The 21,958-nt window shown below is 46.5% G+C and overlaps 1 protein-coding gene across 2 annotated transcripts in view; it reads left to right on the forward strand.

Annotated features, from left to right (window-relative positions):
• Positions 1 to 21,958, forward strand: part of FLT1 (fms related receptor tyrosine kinase 1) — a 205,302-nt gene that overhangs the window by 148,143 nt on the left and 35,201 nt on the right. For both annotated transcript variants that reach the window (NM_001191132.4, XM_059891968.1), the window contains exons 16-17: positions 11,443 to 11,549; positions 16,585 to 16,717. In NM_001191132.4, coding sequence (NP_001178061.2) covers positions 11,443 to 11,549; positions 16,585 to 16,717 — 240 coding nt within the window. The remainder of the gene's footprint in view (positions 1 to 11,442; positions 11,550 to 16,584; positions 16,718 to 21,958) is intronic.

Below are 21,958 nucleotides of genomic sequence, written 5' to 3' on the forward strand. Positions count from 1 at the left end.
GAGAAGGGAACAGCTACCCACTCCAGTATTTTTGCCTGGAGAATCCCGTGGACAGAGGGGCCTGGCGGGCTACAGTCCAGGGGGTCACAAAGTGTTGGACACTACTGAGTGACTAACACTTTCACTTTCATGCAGGATATGGGCTTTTGAGAAATGCTCGCTAAGCTCCATGTGCTTTGAAAACCTCATTGAAAGGCAATTAAGGGGGACATGAAACCAGGAGAACCAGATCAATAGACATTTTGAGCTCCTCCTACAGGTAAAATAGAAACACTAATCAGTAGTAAACATACTACACAATGCCGCTGATAAGGGCTAACGGACTTCATAGAGGCTGCAAGTGATAGGGAGAGTGACTTGACCTCTGAACGAAGCCTTGCAGGATGTTGGATTAGCCAAGTGAATGAGGCAGGAAAGAAGGCAGTGAGTTATGAGTAATTCTGGACCTCCCACATCCATATTACCCTTGGCAATGACAAAGTCTAAATAATTCTCAACAGTTCCTATTGACTAGTCCATTGACTTCTGTGAGAAACTGGTTACTTTTTAAAACATTTTATTCTGTTGAAGTACAGTTGATTTACAATATTATGTTAATTCCTACTATACGGCAAAGTGATTCAGTTATACATAGACACACATTCTTTTTCACATTCTTTCCATTATGCTTTATCACAGAATATTAAATATATTTCCCTGTGCTATACAGTAGGACCTTGTTGTTTATCCATTCTACATGTAATAGTTTGCATCTGCTAATCCCATCTGCTTATAGCCACGTAGTATTATTTTTGTTTATGCAGTCAGTTCTCATTTAGAGGTAGGTAACTTTACTTTTACCCTGAGGGGGGTTGCTTTCTGGCATGCCAGGCTTCAGTTCAGTTCAGTCGCTCAGTCATGTCCGACTCTTTGCGACCCCATGAATCGCAGCATGCCAAGCCTCCCTGTCCATCAACAACTCCCGGAGTTTACTCCGACTCACGTCCATCGAGTCAGTGATGCCATCCAGCCATCTCATCCTCCGTTGTCCCCTTCCCCTCCTGCCCCCAATCCCTCCCAGCATCAGAGTCTTTTCCAATGAGTCAACTCTTCACATGAGGTGGCCAAAGTACTGAAGTTTCAGCTTCAGCATCAGTCCTTCCAAAGAAATTCCAGGGCTGATCTCCTTCAGAATGGACTGGTTGAATCTCCTTGCAGTCCAAGGGACTCTCAAGAGTCTTCTCCAGCACCACAGTTCAAAAGCATCAATTCTTTGGCACTCAGCCTTCTTCACAGTCCAACTCTCACATCCATACATGACCACAGGAAAAACCATAGCCTTGACTAGACAGACCTTTGTTGGCAAAGTAATGTCTCTGCTTTTGAATATGCTATCTAGGTTGGTCATAACTTTCCTTCTAAGGAGTAAGCGTCTTTTAATTTCATGGCTGCAGTCACCATCTGCAGTGATTTTCCACAAGATATCCCTCCCCTGTGAGGACCCTGAGTTTCGTTTCCAGTCCCCCACACTCTGGGAAGCCATGAAAACTGAATCTGCTATTTATAAGGGTCTGTAAAAACCCTCAGAGTATAAATGCCTTCCCAATCTTCCTCAGCCCTACTTCATTCCCACTTTCATGCATAGTTTGGCCTGTTATGTCAGATTGCTTTAAACTTTTATGAAGATTTTTAAAAATATCCAGTTGTTTTAGATAATTTCAGGGGGAGAGTTGATGCAAATCATTTATCCTTTTGGTGGGGTCAGAACTGATTCCTCCCATACCCGGAGGAATTGGTCCTTTTGATTCATGACCTCTTTTTCCTCATGAGGCATCAGTCTTCAATATCACTTAGAGAAATGGTGTAATTTGCAAGGTAGCTGCAGCTACTTTGTACATGGCTCCTTACTTTCACCCTAATTGCCCCCAACAGCCATGCTTTTTTGAGTCCTTATGTTTGCTTTTTATAGTTCTCTTTCCTCCTCCTTTGCTCTCTTTTGCAGCTTTTTCCCTGCTCTCAGAGTGACTGCTATATCTAGCCTCTCTGCTGAAAAATCATGGTTAGCTGAGAAATTACCTGATCAGCCATCATCAAACCACACCTGAAATATCCATACCCATTTCTAAGAGAAGCATAAACAGATGAAGCCATATCCTTATAGGGTAATGATAAGACAGCACAAGGAAAGGAGGATGTTTAGTCTAAAAATGAGTCAACTTGGAGAGAGGGGGTGACACGACTGTTTTCTGCAAATATTTAAGGCATTATCAGACAGAGGAGACACTGGCCTTACCCTTTAACACTCCAGAAAAGAGAAGCAGAACCAAGAGAGGGAGATGGTGGCAACGTTTCAAGGAGGCAGGTTTCAGCTCCCTAGAAGAAGATAATCTTGAATAGGAAGAATTTCTGAAAGTTGATATTATATGGACCTTACAAATTAGATGCAATATCTTGACTAGAAGTACTCTGGGCTCATGGAATAAAAATCTGATCCTTGAAAAAAAATTTTTTTTGATCCTTGGATGCTGTTCAGAACAATTAAAGGCAGTACCTGCTTAGTAATTTCATCAGTGAAATGAGATTCTTGCGTCTGGAGTCTAAATCACTGCTTCTCTCTCTGGTGGCTATGAATTAGGTGCATCAAGCTGCAGACTTGGCTTCCTAATATATGCAACCTAGACCCTCCCCCTGACCTGTATCTTGTCAGGTTGAGTTTAGGAAGTGAAGCCGGGCAAATAAGTTGTGTCTGTGGCTATGTTTAACAGATTGAAAGAGGTTCAGGCATTAGCCAGGAAGGAAACTGTCTGCTCTTTTTATTTCCTTTGAAAAAGGATTCTTATACTCCTAGATAAAACAATGTGTTATTTTTGTATCTGAAAAGGATGAGTGGACTGGGGAATCAAAGTGGCTTCTTTAAATAATCACAGGTCTTGTTTGGTTTGGACTGCCCAGAAGCACATGTGGAGAGCTCAAAGGGGAAGTGCTAATATTAAAAACAACAGCAACAAAACTGTTACTAACCAGAATAGTTTCTGAAATTAACAGCCCTCCATAGTCCATGGAACTCAAGGGGACTGTTACAATGCAAGGGGGGCACATTTTCATCTGAGGATTTAAAATAAACTGTATTTTATTACTCTAAGTAATAACCACTATATCGATAAACATATATGTATGTGTATATGTGTTGGGTTGGCCAAAAAAATTCATTCAGGTTCTTATACAGTGTCACTGAAAAACTTGAACTTTTTGGCCAACCCAATATACATATACACACATTCTTCTAACACATTTAGGCTTTGCTATTGAAATAATAGCAAAGCATAATAATAGCATTTGTAATTATGCAAGAGAAAACAACTTGAAGAATAGCTACCATTTTTAACATTTGTTAAAAGCTTATTTATTTTGGGGGCTTGTGTCAGGTCTTCTTTGCAGCACAGGGAGCTCAGTCCTTGCTCTAGAGCATGTGGGATCTTAGTTCCCTGACGAGTAATCAAACCCACATCCCCCGCCTCGCAAGCTGGATTCTTAACCACTGGACCACCAGGGAAGCCCCTGTAACATGTTTTGAGGATGACTGATGGATGCAAACAGGTGTGGTTTGTGAATTTTGTGCCACAATAACCCCTCAGTGACACATTTCAGGAAAGGACACACACGGCAGGAAGGATACGCTACGTTCCTTAACAAAGTCCCAAATGTAAAGAGAAGGAAAAGGTTGGAACAGACTCGTCTTAGGGACTAGCCTCTCCCCTCTATCCTTCTCCCCCCCAGCCATCCTTCTGAGCCTCCTCTGACACAGCTCTCTGCCCTGGCTCTCCTGGCACTAGGAAGGGTGTGATAAACTAATTCACACGGAGATGTTGGTGACTGGTGTCACTCCTCTCATGGGTTTCCCCAGGAGAGGAGGGAGACAGTTGAGCTGGCAGCTCCCCGATTTCACCCTGGAGGGCTGGGGGCAGGCTGTGCATGCCTTTGTACTGAAACCTAAACAATGACAGAAAGCTGGCCTTGATCGAGAATGCAAAAAATGGTGCTGGAATTCAGTGAGAACATCTCACACTTGTTGACCGTGCAGTGCACCATTTTAAGCACGTAATATGCATCAGTCTTCTTCGCGTTTGTAACAATCCAAGGAGGGTTTTCTTTTCTACTTACAAGTGAGAATCTGAGGCCCCAAGAGGGTGAGGACTCTGTCCAGGGTTACAAAGCTGGGAAGTGGCGGCACTGAGAACTGGGTCCCTATTTAACCATTCCGCTCGCCCGCCCCTCCACCTGGTGGGGAAGAGGCCCCGTTCTGAAGTCAGGTGTGTCCCTGCCCACGAGCCATGCAACCCTGGACAGATGATTTCCCTCCTGGAGCCTCAGTTTGCTCATCTGCAAAATGGGTGTGAATTATGGCATGCCAACCATACAGGGTTGCTGGAAGGATTAACAAACTTAACAGTGCATATGGCATATGATAAAAGCTTCTCAAACATATGAGGAGAATGGCAGGCTACAGTCCAGAGGGTCACACAGAGTTGGACACAACTGAAGCAACTTAGCATGCACGCCTTATTTGTTAATATGATACACTGAATTCCATTTCAACAAAACTTGCTGTATTATACTTTTTCTAGACTTAGCCAGTAAGTCACACAAATGGTGTTCCAGGCCACAAAATTGCTATTTGACCTAAGGCTTTAACTTACTGTGATAAAAATGTGTTATAGAACTGATAGAATTGCAATTTTAAGTATCTTTACCTAAAGTTCCTCTTGAAATGTACTTCAAATTTAATCCAAATACAGTATGTCCATACCTCACTTCCCAAGTTGGTGTCTGTATACCAAATTATGTAGTATACATATGCTGCTGCTAAGTCGCTTCAGTCGTGTCCAACTCTGTGCAACCCCATAGACGGCAGCCCACCAGGCTCCCCCGTCCCTGGGATTCTCCAGGCAAGAACACTGGAGTGGGTTGCCATTTCCTTCTCCAATGCATGAAAGTGAAAAGTGAAAGTGAAGTCGCTCAGTCGTGTCCAACTCTTAGCGACCCCATGGACTGCAGCCTACCAGGCTCCTCCATCCATGGGATTTTCCAGGCAAGAGTACTGGAGTGGGGTGCCATTGCCTTCTCCAAGTATACATATAAGGCTTCACAATTCGTATGTATACCTGAAAGTAAGTGTGTGTATGTGTGTGTGCTCAGTCACTTCAGTCATGTCTAACTCTGTGCGACCCCATGGACTGAAGCCCACCAGGCTCCTCTGTCCATGGAATTCTCCAGGCAAGAGTACAGGAGTGGGTTGCCATGCCCTCCTCCAGGGGATCTTCCCAACCCAGGGGTCGAACCCACATCTCCTGCTTCTCCTGCTATTGGCAGGCAGATTCTTTTGTGTTGTGCTACCAGGGAAGCCCTCATAATCAGCATGACAGTCAATCTAAATGTCCAATAAGCCTTAGAGAAATTATACAATAAGGATAACTGGATTACTGGTTACTGAATTTTAGGTTAAAGGAGGTGTAGCCTTGCTTGATTGACTCCCATGGGCAGCCAGGTTCAGGTGCATTGATTGATTTTCTTTTTATCCATATATAAACATTTATTGAGTCTTTCACTAGGCCAGTGCTTGAGATGCAGAGTGAATAAGAAACACACCCTTCTCTTGATGTCCCAATAGCATAATGGGCAATAAACCGACATGAATGGTTCCCTCAAATTAAAACAACACCAGAACCAGAGAATAACTCCTAAGCCATGCTGAATGTTAGGCCAGTTTCTCAGGGAAAGTAACTCAGTGGTTTACAGAAAATGGTCAGTACTTGGGTCAAAGTCTGATTAGTTTTAGAAGGAAAAGCAAATTGTGTTTTACATAATATATTTGGATGAAAAAAATTATGTTGCGCTTGAAGTACAAAAAGTAACAAGAGGAGGACTTCCCTGGTGGTCCAGTGGTTAAGACTCTGTGCTTCCAACGCAGGGGGCATGGGTTCAATGCCTGGTCAGGGAACTAACGTTCTGCATGCTGTGTGTGTGTGTGTGTGTGTGTTAGTCGTTCAGTCGTGTTTGACTCTTTGTGACCCCATGGACTACAGCCCACCAGACTCCTCTGTCACGGAATTCTCAAGGCAAGAATACTGGAGTGGGTAGCCATTCTCTTTTCCAGGGAATCTTCTCCACCCCGGGATGAAACCTGTGTCTCCCACATTACAGGCGGATTCTTTACCATCTGAGCCACCAGGGAAGTCCACATGCCACATAGCATGGCCAAAAAGAAAATAAAAAATAAATAAAAACAAGAAGTAATAAGAGGATATTTTAAAAGGAAAAGAGAGTGAAGCCTCCAAAATAACACCTAGTTTTATCCATCTCCCCTGTGAGGTGGGGTGCTGTTGGCACGTCCACACTTTAGGGATGGGGCTGGCGCACAGAGTCCCCGGCACTCACAGCTGTGTGCAGGGTCAGGGAAAGACTTCCTTCTCTGGAGTCAAGGCAGGCTGGGGCTGGGGCCCTGGCCGCTTGCTGGGGAGTTGCCCTCACTTCTTAGGAGGCACCACCCGGCTACACCGCATAAGTTGAGCTACCCAGTTCTGCTGCCCGTTCACTCAGGTGGTCTGGGGCCACAAAGAGCCACGTGTCCCGGCCGGGATGATGCTGCCATGTCACACAGCCTGAGTCCCATGCAGACAGCGCTGCCCACCACCGTCAGAAAGGCTCAGGGCAGGACGGCAGGACACAGCCCAGCTCTGCAGACTCTGGAAAGACACGCCACCTTCAGAACTCAGCCCTTCCCCTGCCTGCCCATCCTACCCCAGCAGGGACGGGCCAAAGCCCGGGAGGGTAACTGACATGGCACGTTCTGGGCAGCCCGGTCCGCAATCTGAAATAAGAGGTACAAATACCTGACCTCTTTGAATCAGCCACCTTCTTGTCTTTATCCCATATAAAAACATCCTCATGCCACGTCCATGCGGCGCTCTAACACCCACCAGACATGAGGGACAGCACTGAGATCCAGCTCTAAGTCCTGTTATTGTCAAATCCACCCATGTTCCCCCGCCTCCTACGCCCGCCACGTACAGCTGGGCTGTTTCATGCACCATGTTCATGAGCTGACACCAGCGAGGTGAAGCTGGGTCCAGGGCAGGCCAGTGTGTGGATGTCTGACCCCTGAAAACACAGCCGACAGTGGATGGGAAGAGATGCTGCTGACTTAGGTCAACCTACAGCGGATGATCCTCATGGTTACTTTCCAAGCGAAGATGAAAATCAAGTTACCGGACGAGACAGAGGCAGAGCCTGGATACCAGGTCTCACAAAATGAGTTCAGTTTTCAAAAAACAGTAACAGTATTAAATAGACCTTTCCCTTCTAACCAGTGTTCATCGAAGATGTTTTTAATGAGCTGATTCCTTAAATGCCTAAGTGCACCCGGACACATTCAGTCCCACTGCAAGGAATCTGCCTGAGTAAGGACTGTGGAATTACTTCGGGGGTCAACTTCCTGCCCCTGGGAATGCAGTGGGAAAGTTCCCACCGTGAGCGGGGTCTCTCGAGGTCAGTCCTTGCAGAGACTGTATGCAGACTGTGCTCAGTCCCAAGATGTTCTCGGCTCCTCCAGCAGCCAAAGGCCACTGTGTCCCAAGCAGGTCCCAGTCTGGTTTTTGGTTACATAAAACATATCTGCAGCATAAGCAAAGACACGTGTGTGTGTGAGAATACTGAGAGGAAACATTAAATCTCTCACCTCAGGGGCTCATACATGCTCAGTTGTTCAGTCTTGTCCAACTCTTTGTGACCCCCTGGACTGCAGCCCACCAGACTCCTCTGTCCATGGGATTCTCCAGGCAAGAATACTGGAGTGGGTTGCCATTTCCTCCTCTAGGAGATCTTCCCGACCCAGGGATTGAACCTGCATCTCTGCATCTCCAGCATTGCAGGTGGATTCTTTACCACTAGTGCCACCTGGGAAACCCAAGGAAACCCAAACTTATTAACTTGCATTTATTGTCTTCCCATCGAGAGGACCCGTACTGAGAGAAGAGGGGGTCATGCCTGGAAATTTCTCAGTTCATCTCATGAGATCCAGGGAAGAATAACCACAAGCTGCCAGAGCAGCAAATGAAGCCAAGTCCACTCATTCATTCAACCAACACTTTCAGGATGCCTGCCTACCGCATGCCAGGCACTGTCCTCTGCACCAGAGGCATGACTGTGAACCAGAGAACCGCCTACTGCTGCTTCACTCAGAGCTCTGAACACACCTGTCCGTTCATACCTGAACACCAGACCCTGAGCTCCTTTCCGTGCCCCTTCATTTACCACCACATTCCAGCCCCCAGGGCAGAGCCTGGCACTTGGGTGATGTTCTATATGCTTATTGGGTGAATATACGAGAATGGGAATTTGGCCTGAACCCTTTGAAAGCTTCATGAAACTCTCTAGAGACAAATCAAAGTATGACTTATCCACTCAGTTGGTGAGTGGGGACAACGAGTAAGGTGTGACCTCACCCCTGGGAAGTTGATATCCTGGTAGAGAAACAGTGAAGGCAGAAGCACAGAGTTGGAAGGGCTGGTCTATTTATGAAACTACAAGTATTTTGAAGTAGAGCATGTGGGGGGATGGTTGGGCAGCAGGAGATGAAGAAACAGGTGAGGTTGGGCAGACAGGATGTAAGAGCTTGGGTTTCTCTCCTGACAGTGCCGGGAGTAGGCAGCAATGATGGAATTTAAGGAGCCCCATCACTTTGTTGATAAAGGTCCATACAGTCAAAGCTGTGGTTTTTCCAGTAGTCATGTACAGATGTAAGAGTTGGACCATAAAGAAGGCTGAGCACTCAAGAATTAATATTTTCGAATTGTGGTGTTGGAGAAGACTCTTGAGAGTCCCTTAGACAGCAAGGAGTTCAAACCAGTCAATGCTAAAGGAAATCAGTCCTGAATATTCATTGGAAACACTGATGCTGAAGCTGAAGCTCCAATACTTTGGCCACCTGATGCGAAGAACTGACTCACTGGAAAAGACCCTGATGCTGGGAAAGACTGAGGGCAGGAGGAGAAGGGGGCGGCTGAGGATGAGATGGTTGGGTGATATCACCAACTCAATGGACATGATTTTGAGCAAACTCTGGGAGATGATGAAGGACAGGGAAGCCTGGCATGCTGCAGTCCATAGGGTTGCAAAGAGTCAGACATGACTGAGTGACTGAACAGCAGGATGGAATCTGTGATTCGGCAAGATCTCGTGGGCTTGAGCAGAGGAGAGACTGGGGGCTCGAGGCTGGCTAGGAAGCTGCTGCGGTCATTCAGGGGTACTGCAGGGGCCTTGACTTAGGTGGTGATCCTGCGGTAGGACAGGAGGAGAGGATTTCATGAGCCATGGAAGCAGAATGAACAGGAACTGGGGGTGGGCTGAAAAGAGAGGAAATGTCAGAGTCCCCTCCGGATGAGAAGACACACCGTGGCGGGGACTGTGGCCCACAGGGACTGTTCGTACATGGGAGCTGAATGGGGAAGAGGAAAGAGGCTCCAGTTTTTAGCTTGTGTACTTGCTCCTGTTCCGGGCAGAGAAGCTGCAGTGGCTCCAGCTGCCCGAGGCACTGAGTTGAGACCACAGGGATGCTCAGAATTCTTTCCCTGCCTCTTGTCCCACCTCCATCAGAGCCCTACCATTTCCCAGTTCTGGGTCATCACTCACACCTTCCCTCTGCCTATAGTGCCTTCCCCTGCCTTCACCCCTGCAGGTCAAGATCCATTTCAAGTGTCACCTCTCCCTCAACCTCCAAACTTTCTGCACCTCATTTCTTTCCATTTGCCTTAAGCCTCCTGGTTGGGTTGTAAGTGAGCTCCTGATAGCAACAGCTTTCCCTGAGTTACCCACCCATCTCCTTGCCTGGAGTCGGATTCAGTACATCTTCACTGAATTAAAACAAAGAGCCCAGGGACTTCCCTGGTGGTCCTGTGGCTCACTCTGTGCTCAAAAAATGCAGGGGCCCCCGGTTCGATCCCTGGTCAGGGAACAAGATCCCACACACCACAAGGAAGATCAAAGGTCCCGGATGCTGCAAATAAAACTCAGCACAGTCAAATAATTAAGTTAAAATAAACCAAGAGCTCCCCCGCCCACCGCCAATGAAGCCTTTATCCATGAAATGGGGATATTTCTTGCTCCCCTGCTTCATAGGCAGGTGTGAGGACTTGATGCATAGTAAGTGCTCAATAAAAAATACCATCATCCACATCACCATGTCTTGGGGGTTGCGGGGGGCGGTGCGGTGCAGGGCAGGAGGTGCCATGGAACATAGCATGCAGGATTTTAGTTCCCCAACCAGGGATCGAACCACTGGCCTGCCAGGAAATTGCCTCACCATTTCTAAAGGGAATAAGTTTCACTTGATCTTGGCCTCACTTGATACTAAGTCTCTGTCTCCCTTGAATGGGCTTCCCTCATAGCTCAGTCGGTAAAAAATCCACCTGCAATGCAGGAGACCCAGGTTCGATTCCTGGGTCGGGAAGACCCCCTGGAGAAGGAAATGGAAACCCACTCGAGTATTCTTGCCTGGAAAATCTCATGGACCGAGGAGCCTGGTGGGCTACAGTCCATGGGGTCGAAAGAGTCGGATACGACTTAGTGACTAAACTACTACCCATGAAGGTCAAGGACAAGGGCATCCCTTTAGAGCTCCCAGGACACTCCCCTGGCATCGAGAAGCAGGGAACCTCGGTCCTGGCTCACTGGGGCATTCCTTTAAATCCCAAGGAAGATCCTCTCTGGAAGCTTCTCTTGGATACCTTGGGTCTTTTCTTTCTGGTCGTGGAGAAACAGTGCTCAGCTTTCATCGCCAATTCTGAGGAACAATGTGATGGGGAAGAATCAGCTCCAGCAGGTCCCTTGGCTCAGCTCCGCCTGAGGAGGAGCCTCGGACATGAGAGATCCAGACATGAGTGGTCAGACCCGGAGGGTTGGCCTGTCTGTTCCAAGAGGAGTGAGTGGGTGATTGTGACAGTCCTGGAGCTTTATTTTTATTTTTAAAGTCTACTTTGAAGAAGTTTGTGATTCCCCAAGGAGACTTTTTATGTTCTTTTTTTTTTTTTTCTTTTTCTTTAGAATTTCCTCTCAAACCCATTAGGGAGATTTCACATCGTCCAGATTTAGCACTTTAATGAGGTCTTGTTCCTGCCTTAATCTTTTTTCCCATTTTTAATTTCTCCTCTGGCTTTTAACTCACTATTTCTGGAGTTGTTGGCAAACTCCACAGCAACATTTCTGGAAAGTCTTTTCATTTCCATGTGAGTTTATGACGATAATAGCGTGAACCCTGCCTGACCCAGAAGGTGAGAGGCTCTGTGCTGGGAGCCAATTGTGTTCGCCCTGATGAAGCACTTGGGGGCCACTGACCTTTTTCTGTCAAATCACAGACCCAGGGGTTGTCAGCTGCTGTTTAGCAGCCTCTTGGTGTTTTTCTCTCTCCAGGGACCTCGGACAAGTCCAACCTGGAGCTCATCACTCTGACGTGCACCTGTGTGGCTGCAACCCTCTTCTGGCTCCTGTTAACGCTTTTTATCCGAAAACTGAAAAGGGTAAGAATATTTCAGATGAAATTCTATGCTCCTTTTGGCAAAAATCTGCCACAAGGCCCAGTGGCACTCCTGCTGTAGCAGCATCATGCTCGATTTCCCCCAAAAATGCCTGCTCCCCCAAATGCCTGATGTCCAGAGCAGGCCCTGAACAGGTGAACATGCCAGATGAATCATTAAACCGTCTCTCAGGACTTCCTTCCCTGTTTGTCCAGCAGTTAAGACTCCACGCTTCCACTGCAGGGGGCAAGGGTTCAATCCCTGGCCAGGGAATGAAGATCCCGCATGCCTGATGGCCAAAAAAAAAAGAAAATCCAAAAAACAAACTTCTCACCCTAACGTGGGGTTTTCAAAAAATAAAAAGCTAGAACAATGAACAGATGACTGTGTCCCACACATAGAAGGAACATCTTCAGTGTAAAAGGAAGTCTGTAAAGTCCACACGAGATCTGAGAAATATTCATTTTCTTAATCTCACTCTCTGCTGAGAGACAAAAAGGAAAAGGCAAAATAAAGACCCACCTCTGTCTTATCTCTGTCTGCTGTTCCATACTCTGAGCCCCATGTTAAAATTAAGTTCTTCAGCGTGTGAAGCTCAGGTTGGAATTCAAGACATCAGATTCCTATCGTTAGGCCTGTTAGCATAACCTGTGCTTCTCTGAAGTTTATTGGGTGGGGAGGGAGGGGGCAACGAGCCAACACTCATTCGTTCATTCATGCCTTAAATATTTCCCAGGCGCCCGTTCAGGGCAGAGGCCAGGCCCTGTGTAGGGCTCTCTGGTGACAGAGCAGAGGAGAGGCTGCTGTGTGTAGTCTGGGGAGAGACTGACTGTAGCACAGGCAGACGTCAAGCGGTGACCGGAGTCAGCCGACTACATAGCACGTAAGGGAGGCGAAGTCTGCAGGCAGAGGAGATGCGGTGAGGAGGACAGACTGACCCGGGCAGAGGTGGGGACGACGGACGAGGGGAGGCAGGAGAGGAGAGGCTGTCCAGGCCAGCCCTGTAGGCCGCGGGAAGCAATTTCCTTTGTGTTTTAGAAGAGGAAGCCTTGGTGGGGGGTGGGGGGTGGTGGTTAAGCAAAGGTAGGTGATTTTAAGTGTGAGAGACCTATGTCTAGAAAGACGATTTCAGGCTGTATGAGGAGAAAGATCCAGAGAGGACAAGAGTGAATAGAGAAGAACCCAGTGAACAGAAGAATGCAGTCTAAGTCAGAAATGACGGTCGCTTAGTCCAAAGGATTAGACTTGAAGGGATATTTAGGAGATACAATCAACAGGACTTGTAAAGTACCAAGGAGAGACCTCCTCAATTTCTAGAGTTGTATTAGTCCTTATTAACATGCAAGTCTTTTTTTTTTTTTTTTAAGAATGATTATACTATTTTTATTTAAATTTTTTAATTTATAAAGGCTAGTTTTGGTTGCTGTTAAAAGATAATACATTAAAATAAAATATATAGAAGAAAAATATATCAAAGAAACAGTTATCTTTAAGTAGTTCTGAATTAGAAAATCATTACATAACATAATAAGCTTCTCATCTCTTATGCTTTAATTATTTTTTTAAAAATCACTTTAAATCACTTTCACCATTTTATGTCCTGAGTGTTTGTGGCACATTTGGGGAGCTCTTTATGTCATATCTCAGTCCTTTACAAAACACAAAGATATAAATATATTATTATTCCCATTTTAAGGAGAGGGAAACAGGCTCAAAGAGGTAAAGTAACCCGCCTAGAGTCACTCAGCTAGTTAGAGTCGCAGCTGAGTTTTGAATTCAGGTTGTGTGACCTTAGACTTGCTGTTCGAAACCAGGAAGGTTATACTTTCCAGGGTTGGTATGTCGACTGGCAGCCCCTCCTGTGTGGTGAATAAATAACCTAAGGCTTTTGCTGCGTGGCGCAACTGGCTTTAAGACAAGGAAAGCCACTGCTTTCGAAGGAAGCAAAAGTTAAACAACGGGATTTGGAAAGGGGAGGTACATCATATAGGAAAACACATCTAACAACAGCGGGACCTGCCAAATCTGCAAGGGCGGTACAAAGACTGCAGAGTTCAAAGGAAGAGAGGGCAGAGAGACTTCAGAGAGCTCCGTTTAGAGACTGACTTTGAAGGTTGCGGCTGGAAGGAAAGCAGTAGGAAAACAGCCCACCCTTACTCTGGCCCACTCCCCAGGTTAGGGACAACGTCTGGGTACTTTGCATATGGGAGCTTAGTGGAAATAACACTGGAAAGGCACTCTGGGACTCAATCGAAGAGGTCCCCTGTATGTCTAAAAAGTTAGAAAATGTGAATGTCAATTAGAAAGGATGAAGGCAAGAAATGACCATCTCAATGACAGAATGCCTATAGGATTTGAGAAGTAATTGGTTTGGGAAGGCGAAGAGGAACAAGGCATCAAAAACATATCTCCAACTGATTTCTCTAACCGCTGTGTAAATTCCTCACTGATAAGGACTGTATTTTCTCTTTTCATCCTCACCCTGCACAGGCCAACTAAAGCTAATATTTATTCATGCTTGCTATACACTGGGCCCCTCAAATAGCTTTTCATAGACTATTTTGCATGATTTTCACAGCAACTCTATGAGATAAGTACCACCACTGACACTGCCTTACTGATAAGGAAACTAGGCTTAATAAAGCTAAGTAACTTGCCCAAGGTAATACATAGGTTCTGATTCAACCCAGGCCTCCACGTCTGGGCTCTGAAGCGCCTGACCAAGCAATTTCCATGCCTAGCACCCAGTGGGTGCTCCATGATTTTGTCAGTTGAAAGAATAAGCATTGGTCAACCAAGATTCTACCAGCAGGCTCGTCTCAAAGCCCTTTCTGAAGGTCTGTTGGGTATCTCCTCTCATCTGCCTTAAGACAAACCATAGGACTCCTCAGGTGCCATGTAGGCAGACTGTCTTCCGTGGGCTGCTCCCCTGGCTCGGTCACTACCCCTGCCCACCTCTCTCAGCTCCCACAGGACCAAAAGCTGTCCCTGGCTGGGCTGCAGCTCTTCCTCTGCTCTTGGAAGACTGGAGATCGTGTCTCATGGCCTTGGCTATTGCACACGCTGAGAACTGGAGTCATCAAAGCTCCCATCCATGCCACTCATGAGCACCCAGGGCCCTGGTGTGGGAAACAACACTCCTGTCCAGCCCTGCAGCCTCACACTAGTGTCTTTAAGTGCCCCCCCACACACAGTCTACCATGCTGGCAAACGCAGCTCATGACAAACGTGCTCCCTATCTGTCTCCATTTTCCACTCTTTGTGGAGGCCAGGCAATCTTCCTGCCCTGAGCTATCTGTCACACATTTCAGTGATAATTTTTGTGAGAAAGAGGCAGATTGCGAGTGATGGATGAGGTGAGCTGTGACAGTCCAGGACGGGGTGAGTCAGGGCCAAAGAATGTGGGCGGGTGTGAAGTGGAATGGATGGGGAGGTTTGTCTTCTCTGTTCAACTCTGATCCTGTTTAGGGAAATGCACAGAAAGGAAGGGCCCTAAACGCATTGAAATGAAGTGTAAGTAACTTCTAGACAAGAGTTATCAAAACCCAGCCTCTATGGGCAAGCATACTTCTTTTCTGTCCTGCCTACGGAAATGCAGCCAATTCTACAATCAATTAATATGAACAGGGTATATTAACCATGAATGTGAACCCAACACACCAAATGTAAATCCGGTTACATATGATCTGAAATAAAGGGTATGTTCTGGGCTTCATTTGCATCACCAACATAAAACAAGCACTAGAAGGTAGGTGCCACCTCATTTATTTGACATCTTATTATACCAGTAGCCAAAAGAGCTTGGAATATAGCTGTGTATAAGTCTCACCCCTTTGCCTTTGAAATAATCAACTTCTATTTTTTTTAAATTTTGTTTATAGCAAATATTTACTATTTCTTAACTTTGATTTCTCACTGAAGACAAATCTATTTTCTTTTTGTACATTTTTCATCTTTTTCCTGCCTGTGAGTCACAGCTATGTATGCTAAATATATAAACTTGCAATGTGCTGAATAACCTTGCATTTTACATGAATTTTAATGTAAATACTCAAACAGTTCAAATGAATCCAGTCCATCTGAATAGGGACTCACAAAATTTCGGTCACCAGGAAACTTGTGGAGGCTACTTGCTGGTGGATTCCTTTATATTATTCTTTCAGAGGGCTGACTGACTGGTGTTTAAGTTCTGAGCTCAGAACCCTTTTTCTGTAACTCCTCCAGGTAAATCCTATTCTAATCTCACTCTAGCCTTTTCAGGTTGCTGCGGCAACCAAGGGGCCTTCTGCGTGTCTTTAACCACTTCACGTGAAATGTGCTTCTCCACTGTCCCAGGGACCCTGGGTTTACTTGGCCACTTTAGCCTTTCTTACAAATGCAGAAAAGCCACAACCCACTGCTGACCCATCTGCCACTCATATTCCTGGAGAATGACCATGGAAAGTTATTTATAGTCATTGTTTGGAATGATTTTATTAAAATACTTTGCATTTTTTCAGAGAAGAATTATGTGATCACTGCTTGGTGGTGGTTTAGTCGCTAAGTCCTGTCCGACTCTTTGTGACCCCATGGACCATAGCCCACCAGGTTCCTCTATTCATGGAATTTCCCAGGCGAGGATACTGGAATGGGCCACCCTTCCCTTCTCCAGGAGATCTTCCCCACCCAGGGATCAACCCACCTCTCCTGCATTGGCAGCTGGATTCTCTACCACTGAGCCACCTGAGAGTTTCTGATCACTGTTTAAGAAAAAGCATTAAGGTCACTGCAGAATCTGGGTGCATTTTGTCAGAGACAGGACAGTGGAGGGGTACCAGAGAAACACACTGTGAAAAGAGTAAGGAGTGGCTTGATGGAAATCGCATGCTTGCGTGTGATGCATCTACATGCATGCAGAGGGCACATGCTGCTCCCGACCATGTGGTTTCAATCCAACGAACCAAAATAGGAGCTGATGATGCCAAGTATTGTTTTACATTACATATTTGGGTTTAAGTTGTTCCCTAGTTGGTGACTCTGAGATCTCTTTATTCCTTAGTCGTCTTCTGAGATTAAAGCTGACTACCTGTCAATTATCATGGACCCGGATGAAGTTCCCCTGGATGAGCAGTGCGATCGGCTCCCTTATGATGCCAGCAAGTGGGAGTTTGCCCGGGAGAGACTTAAACTGGGTAATGTATTTGTTCCCTGGATTCCTAAACCTGCACCAAGCACCCATGGCCCACAAAACACAGTGCTCTGAGGGAAGCAGAAGTAACTAGATGCAGGATTCTACCCTCTAGTTGCTCAAAAACTAGCAAGGGAGATAAAGAGATAAAGAATTCTCTGGAATGGTGAGACAAGTCAAAGGGACAAGGCAGCGCCTGTCCCTTCTTTCAACAGTCATTAGGCATCTTCACCAAGCAGCTGACACCCATCTCAGTGGTAGGGATGCAAAGGTGCTTGAGTCCATCCCCTCGAAGGGAGGACACAGACATGAGAGCAGATAAAGTGAAGGGGAAGGGAGCAATTAGTTTCAGCAGTGTCTTATAGGCCCTGTTAAATAACAAAACTTCTGTGAATGATAAAATGGTGAACATGTGCCCCAGTGTTCATTGCAGCACTATTTACAATAGCCAAGACATGGGAGCAACCTAGAGGTCCATTGACAGATGAATGGATAAAGAAGTTGTGGTACATACATACAATGGGATATTACTGAGCCATTAAAAGGAATGAATGAGTCAGTTCTAGTGAAGTGGATGAACCAAGAGCCTATTACACAGAGTGAAGTAAGTCAAAAAGAGAAAAACAAGTATCATATATGCTAAGTCACTTCAGTTTTGTCCAACTCTTTGCAACCCTGTGGACTGTAGCCCTCCAGGCTCCTCTGTCCATGAGATTCTCCAGGCAAGAATTTTGGAGTGGGTTGCCACGTCCTCCTCCAGGGGATCTTCCTCACCTGGGAATGAAACCACATCTTTTACATCTCCTATATTGGCAGCTGGGTTCTTTACCCCTAGCCCTACCTGGGAAGCCCCGATCCCATGGACTTTAGTCTGCCAGACTCCTCTGTCCATGGGATTTCCCAGGCAAGAATACTGGAGTGGATAGCCGTTCCCTTCTCCAAGGGATCTTCCCAACCCAGGGAGCAAACCCGTGTCTCTTGCACTGAGGGCAGAGTCTTAGCCATCTGAGTCAGGGAAACCCAAATATCATGTATTAACACATATGTATGGAATCTAGAAAGATGGTACTGATGAGCCTGTTCACAGGGCAGCGATGGAGTTGCAGACACAGAGACTTGTGGACACAGCAGGGGAAGGAAAGGGCGGGACAAATTGAGAGTAGCTAGAAATCCATATATGACCATGTATAAAATAGACAACTAGTGGGAATTTACCATAGGACACAGGGAGCTCAACCTGGTGCTCTGTGACAACCTAGAGGAGCAGGATGGGGTAGGGGCTCGGAGGGAGGTTCAAGAAGGAGGGGACACGGGTACATCTATGGCTGCTTCATGTTGATGTATGGCAGAAACCAACACAACATTGTAAAGTGATTATTCTCCAATTAAAAATAAATAAAATGTTTTAAAAATTAGAAAGTGGTGACCTGGAACACAATTCAGAATGGGGAGGTGCAGGGAAACCGAGTATTTGGTGAAAAAGCTGGTGCTTGGCACAACTGTGGATCAAAAAGCCCCGTTGCACGAATCTATAAGTTACATACTTTGAATTTCCCTGGGTGTCTGAAATGGCCAACACAGAGAAGAAAGCCTTTCTCTTTCATGTTTATGCTCCACTGACAGAAAGGGAAGATTGTTGTTTCCTAGGTAACAGGGATGCTGTCAACACCAGGTAATGTGCCTTCCCTCCAGCTCAGCCCCCAAGTCCCTCCAGCTCAGAGGTCAAAATGCACATTACTCTTCAGCCCAGGAGCTACAGAACAACAGGAGCTGCCAAGACTCTAGATACTCAGACAGTGGCTTCTGAGGAATCATTAGTATTTGGAACTAGGGAGAGAGATCGTGGAGCCAGTAGCGCTTGTTACTCAGTGCAGAGCTCTTGTTACAAATGCAGTCGCAAAGCCGCCCCTCCCCGACACGCAGACTGTATGGGGGGAGGGGAGAGGACAGAGGGATTTTCTCGTTGTTCTCTTGGGCTGCGATTCATGGGGTCACAAAGAGTCGGACACGACTGAGCAACTGAACTGAACTGCACTGAACTGGGCTTGATTCCACCTTTATTTCTCCCTATATGAGAAAGAAGACTTTGTTGGCCCCAAGAATGTGTGCTGTTTGGCTTGGGGGAGAAAATTGGAAATCAGTAAAAAAAAATGCTGGAAAGACAGGCGAAACCCAGCAATGGCTGCTGATGGGGACAGTGGCGGGGTCAACTAAATTTAGAGTAGTTTGGGGCAGGTGGTATACCAGATGAGTTCCTTCTGTAAATCTAAATTACATGGCAGCTGGCCCAGGACCCCCCCCACCCCCCGCCGGCCCCCAGTGACCTTGGCAGGAACATGGGATAATTTCCCCACAACTGTAAGCCATTCTCAGGCCACACTGCTTTCCAAAGGTATTAGTCACAAGCAGACACGCTTCTGTACAGGATGCAAGAGCTTTCTGTCCCATTCCTTCATCCCTTGGCCTAGGACCACTGTGATCCTTGATGGCCCATCGAGGTAGACTGTGAACCAGAATTCCCCCCAGGGCTCTGTGGGTTTAGATAAGCCCATTTCAGAAGATGCTCCTTGCTAGAGATCTTATAGTTCTCTTCCCTCCCAGAGTTGCCAGATGCAATGATTCAGCTGATAGGCATGAGAGTGTCTCTGACGGGTGAGAGTAAGTGTGTCAGACAAACCAGCTTGGCCTTTCAGTGCCGAGTATGGCTCCAAGGGCCAGGGGAAGCCTCGCCCCACTTCTATGGGAGCAGAGAGGGCCAAGATGTGTTTCTTAAGCCAAGTAGATAACAGAACAATCTGAAGTCACGTCTGACAAGTGAAAGTAACCAAAATGATGTCTGGATGGATGAAGAGGAAAAGTTGGTTTGATGCGAGAGTAATAATGGGTTACAAATATAGAGAAACACACAGACCAAATGGCTTCTGATTTCAGCTGTGTCTTCCCTCTGGGTTACAACCCGCAGCCCTGGTGAGAGAAGCTGGAATTGATAGCATCTGAGAGACACACAGGGCTGGGGTTGGGTCCAGAGTATTGCTACCACTGAAATTCCTGGAATCTAGAACTAAAGAAACTTGTTTTATTAGTGATTCCTCACCAAAGCTGGCTGGGAGAAAATTCAACTCCTGTATATTTATCACAGAAGTTGAGATCATGTCAAACAGGGGATCTTCCCATTGGAAGATAAAGTCAGAATTACCTACCATGGGAAAGCACACAGGATGTCTGAAATCTGGTGAGTGGCTTGAGCCTGGGCTGCTTCTGCCTCCTGGAAAACCAGCCTGGATGCCAAGAAGGGCTCAGCTCCAGGCTGCTCTGCTCTCCCCAACCACCCTCCATGTCCAGGGACCCTAACCAGTCCCTCTCAGAGGAGATCCCGGTAGTATTCCATTCCATAACAATGACCCAGCACTTTTCCAAGCTAGCTAGTGGCATCCAGGTAGCACCAAGGAGGATTAAGGGAAAAGAAGGACAAAGCGAGGTCAAGTCCAGCGTGGCAGGGCTCCCCTGACACTGGAATTGTGGGTCCGCCAGAAGACTGCAATGTATCAGACGATTAAAGAGCCTGTAAGAGCTTCAGGCTGTTTTACGAGGCAACAGTCAGCTTCCAAGAGAATAAATGAAAAATCTGAAGGAAGTCAAGTGAGAACAGGCTCGTTCTCACCAGTCAGGGCAAAGTCCTCAACCCACAGAAGTTGACGTCATGTCCGACAGGGCACCTTCCCGTTGGAAGACGGGAAGTGTTTTGTGCTGACAAGGAAGGGAATGTGTGGGGGCTGGAGATGTGGGGATGAAAAAGACGCGGCCTGCCCCAGACAAACAGGAGTCTGTGGACAGGCACCCAAGACAGAGATGCTCTTTACCTGTTTCAGGCTCAGGACAATTTTCACAGGAGACAATAGAAGGTGATGCAGAATAAAAGGTGTTCTTTTACTCTATGAAAGCAAGGATTAAGCCTCTAATCAGAAAACACCAATTTTTACAAATTTGGGGAAGGCATCTGCCAGCGTGCTTCCCGTATGCCATTTCAGGGTCCACTTGACACTCTTGTATGTAAGAGAGAAGCCCTGATTTCGCTATTTATTGGACACTTTGATCTGAAGAAGGAAGCAGAGACTGTATCCTGGCCCACGAGCATGCCTTGGGAGGAGGATCTCTGTCAGCACGACAGGTACCCCTCTGACCCAGGGAGGCGTGTCATCTTACCAGCGTCCCCATGAGACCCAGGCAGGGAGACGCCTCTGATGACATGTGACAGAGCTCTTCCCACGTCCTTACTGGATGCTGGGGGGTGGGCAGTGGAAGACTCTAAGTTGAGGCAGGTGAGGACACTTTGATACAGAGGAGTTGTGCATGCAAGTATAAAGGTTCCAGTGGGATGAGGACAAGGAGAGCTTCATAACAAACTTTCCAGGAATCTTAACAAATAACAAACTGTGTCCTTTGGGAAGGAAGGGAGGGAGAGAGGAAAGTTAGCTCACTGAAAACACATTATCAGAACAGACCGAGAAAGAAGTGGGGCCAGAGGTGCTGTGTTAAATTAACACTGACTACCAAAAACATTACTTTGCCAACAAAGGTCCATCTAGTCAAGGCTATGGTTTTTCCAGTAGTCATGTATGGATGTGAGAGTTGGACTACAAAGAAGGCTGAGCACAGAAGAATTGATGCTTTTGAAGTGTGGTATTAGAGAAGACTCTTGAGAGTCCCTTGGACTGCAAGGAGATCCAACCAGTCCATCCTAAAGGAGATCAGTCCTGAATATTCATTGGAAGGACTGATGTTGAAGCTGAAACTCCAATACTTTGGCCACCTGATGTGAAGAGCTGACTCATTTGAAAAGACCCTGATGCTGGGAAAGATTGAAGGCAGGAGGAGAAGGGGACGACAGAGAATGAGATGATTGGATGGCATCACTGACTCGATGGACAGGAGTTTGAGTAAACTCTGGGAATTGGTGATGGACAGGAAGGCCTGGCATGCTGCAGTCCATGGGGTAGCAAAGAGTCGGACATGACTGAGCAACTGAACTGAACTGAACAGAACCAGGATTTAATTTTCATCAGAAGCATTTTGTTGGCTTCCCCTACTCCACAGCTCTGCCCCCAAAGAACAAAAGGGGACTTCTTTGGCTCACTCTTTCTTCTGCCATACCACGACTGAGGGGTACTGGTTTCCTACTGGACAGGTTGGAGTCAGCTACCTGTGTCCTGGAGATGCAGAAGGAAGCACTGATCGAAAAAGGGGG

The sequence above is a fragment of the Bos taurus genome, chromosome 12 (assembly GCF_002263795.3).
Source record: "Bos taurus isolate L1 Dominette 01449 registration number 42190680 breed Hereford chromosome 12, ARS-UCD2.0, whole genome shotgun sequence".
Taxonomy (NCBI): Eukaryota; Metazoa; Chordata; class Mammalia; order Artiodactyla; family Bovidae; genus Bos; species Bos taurus.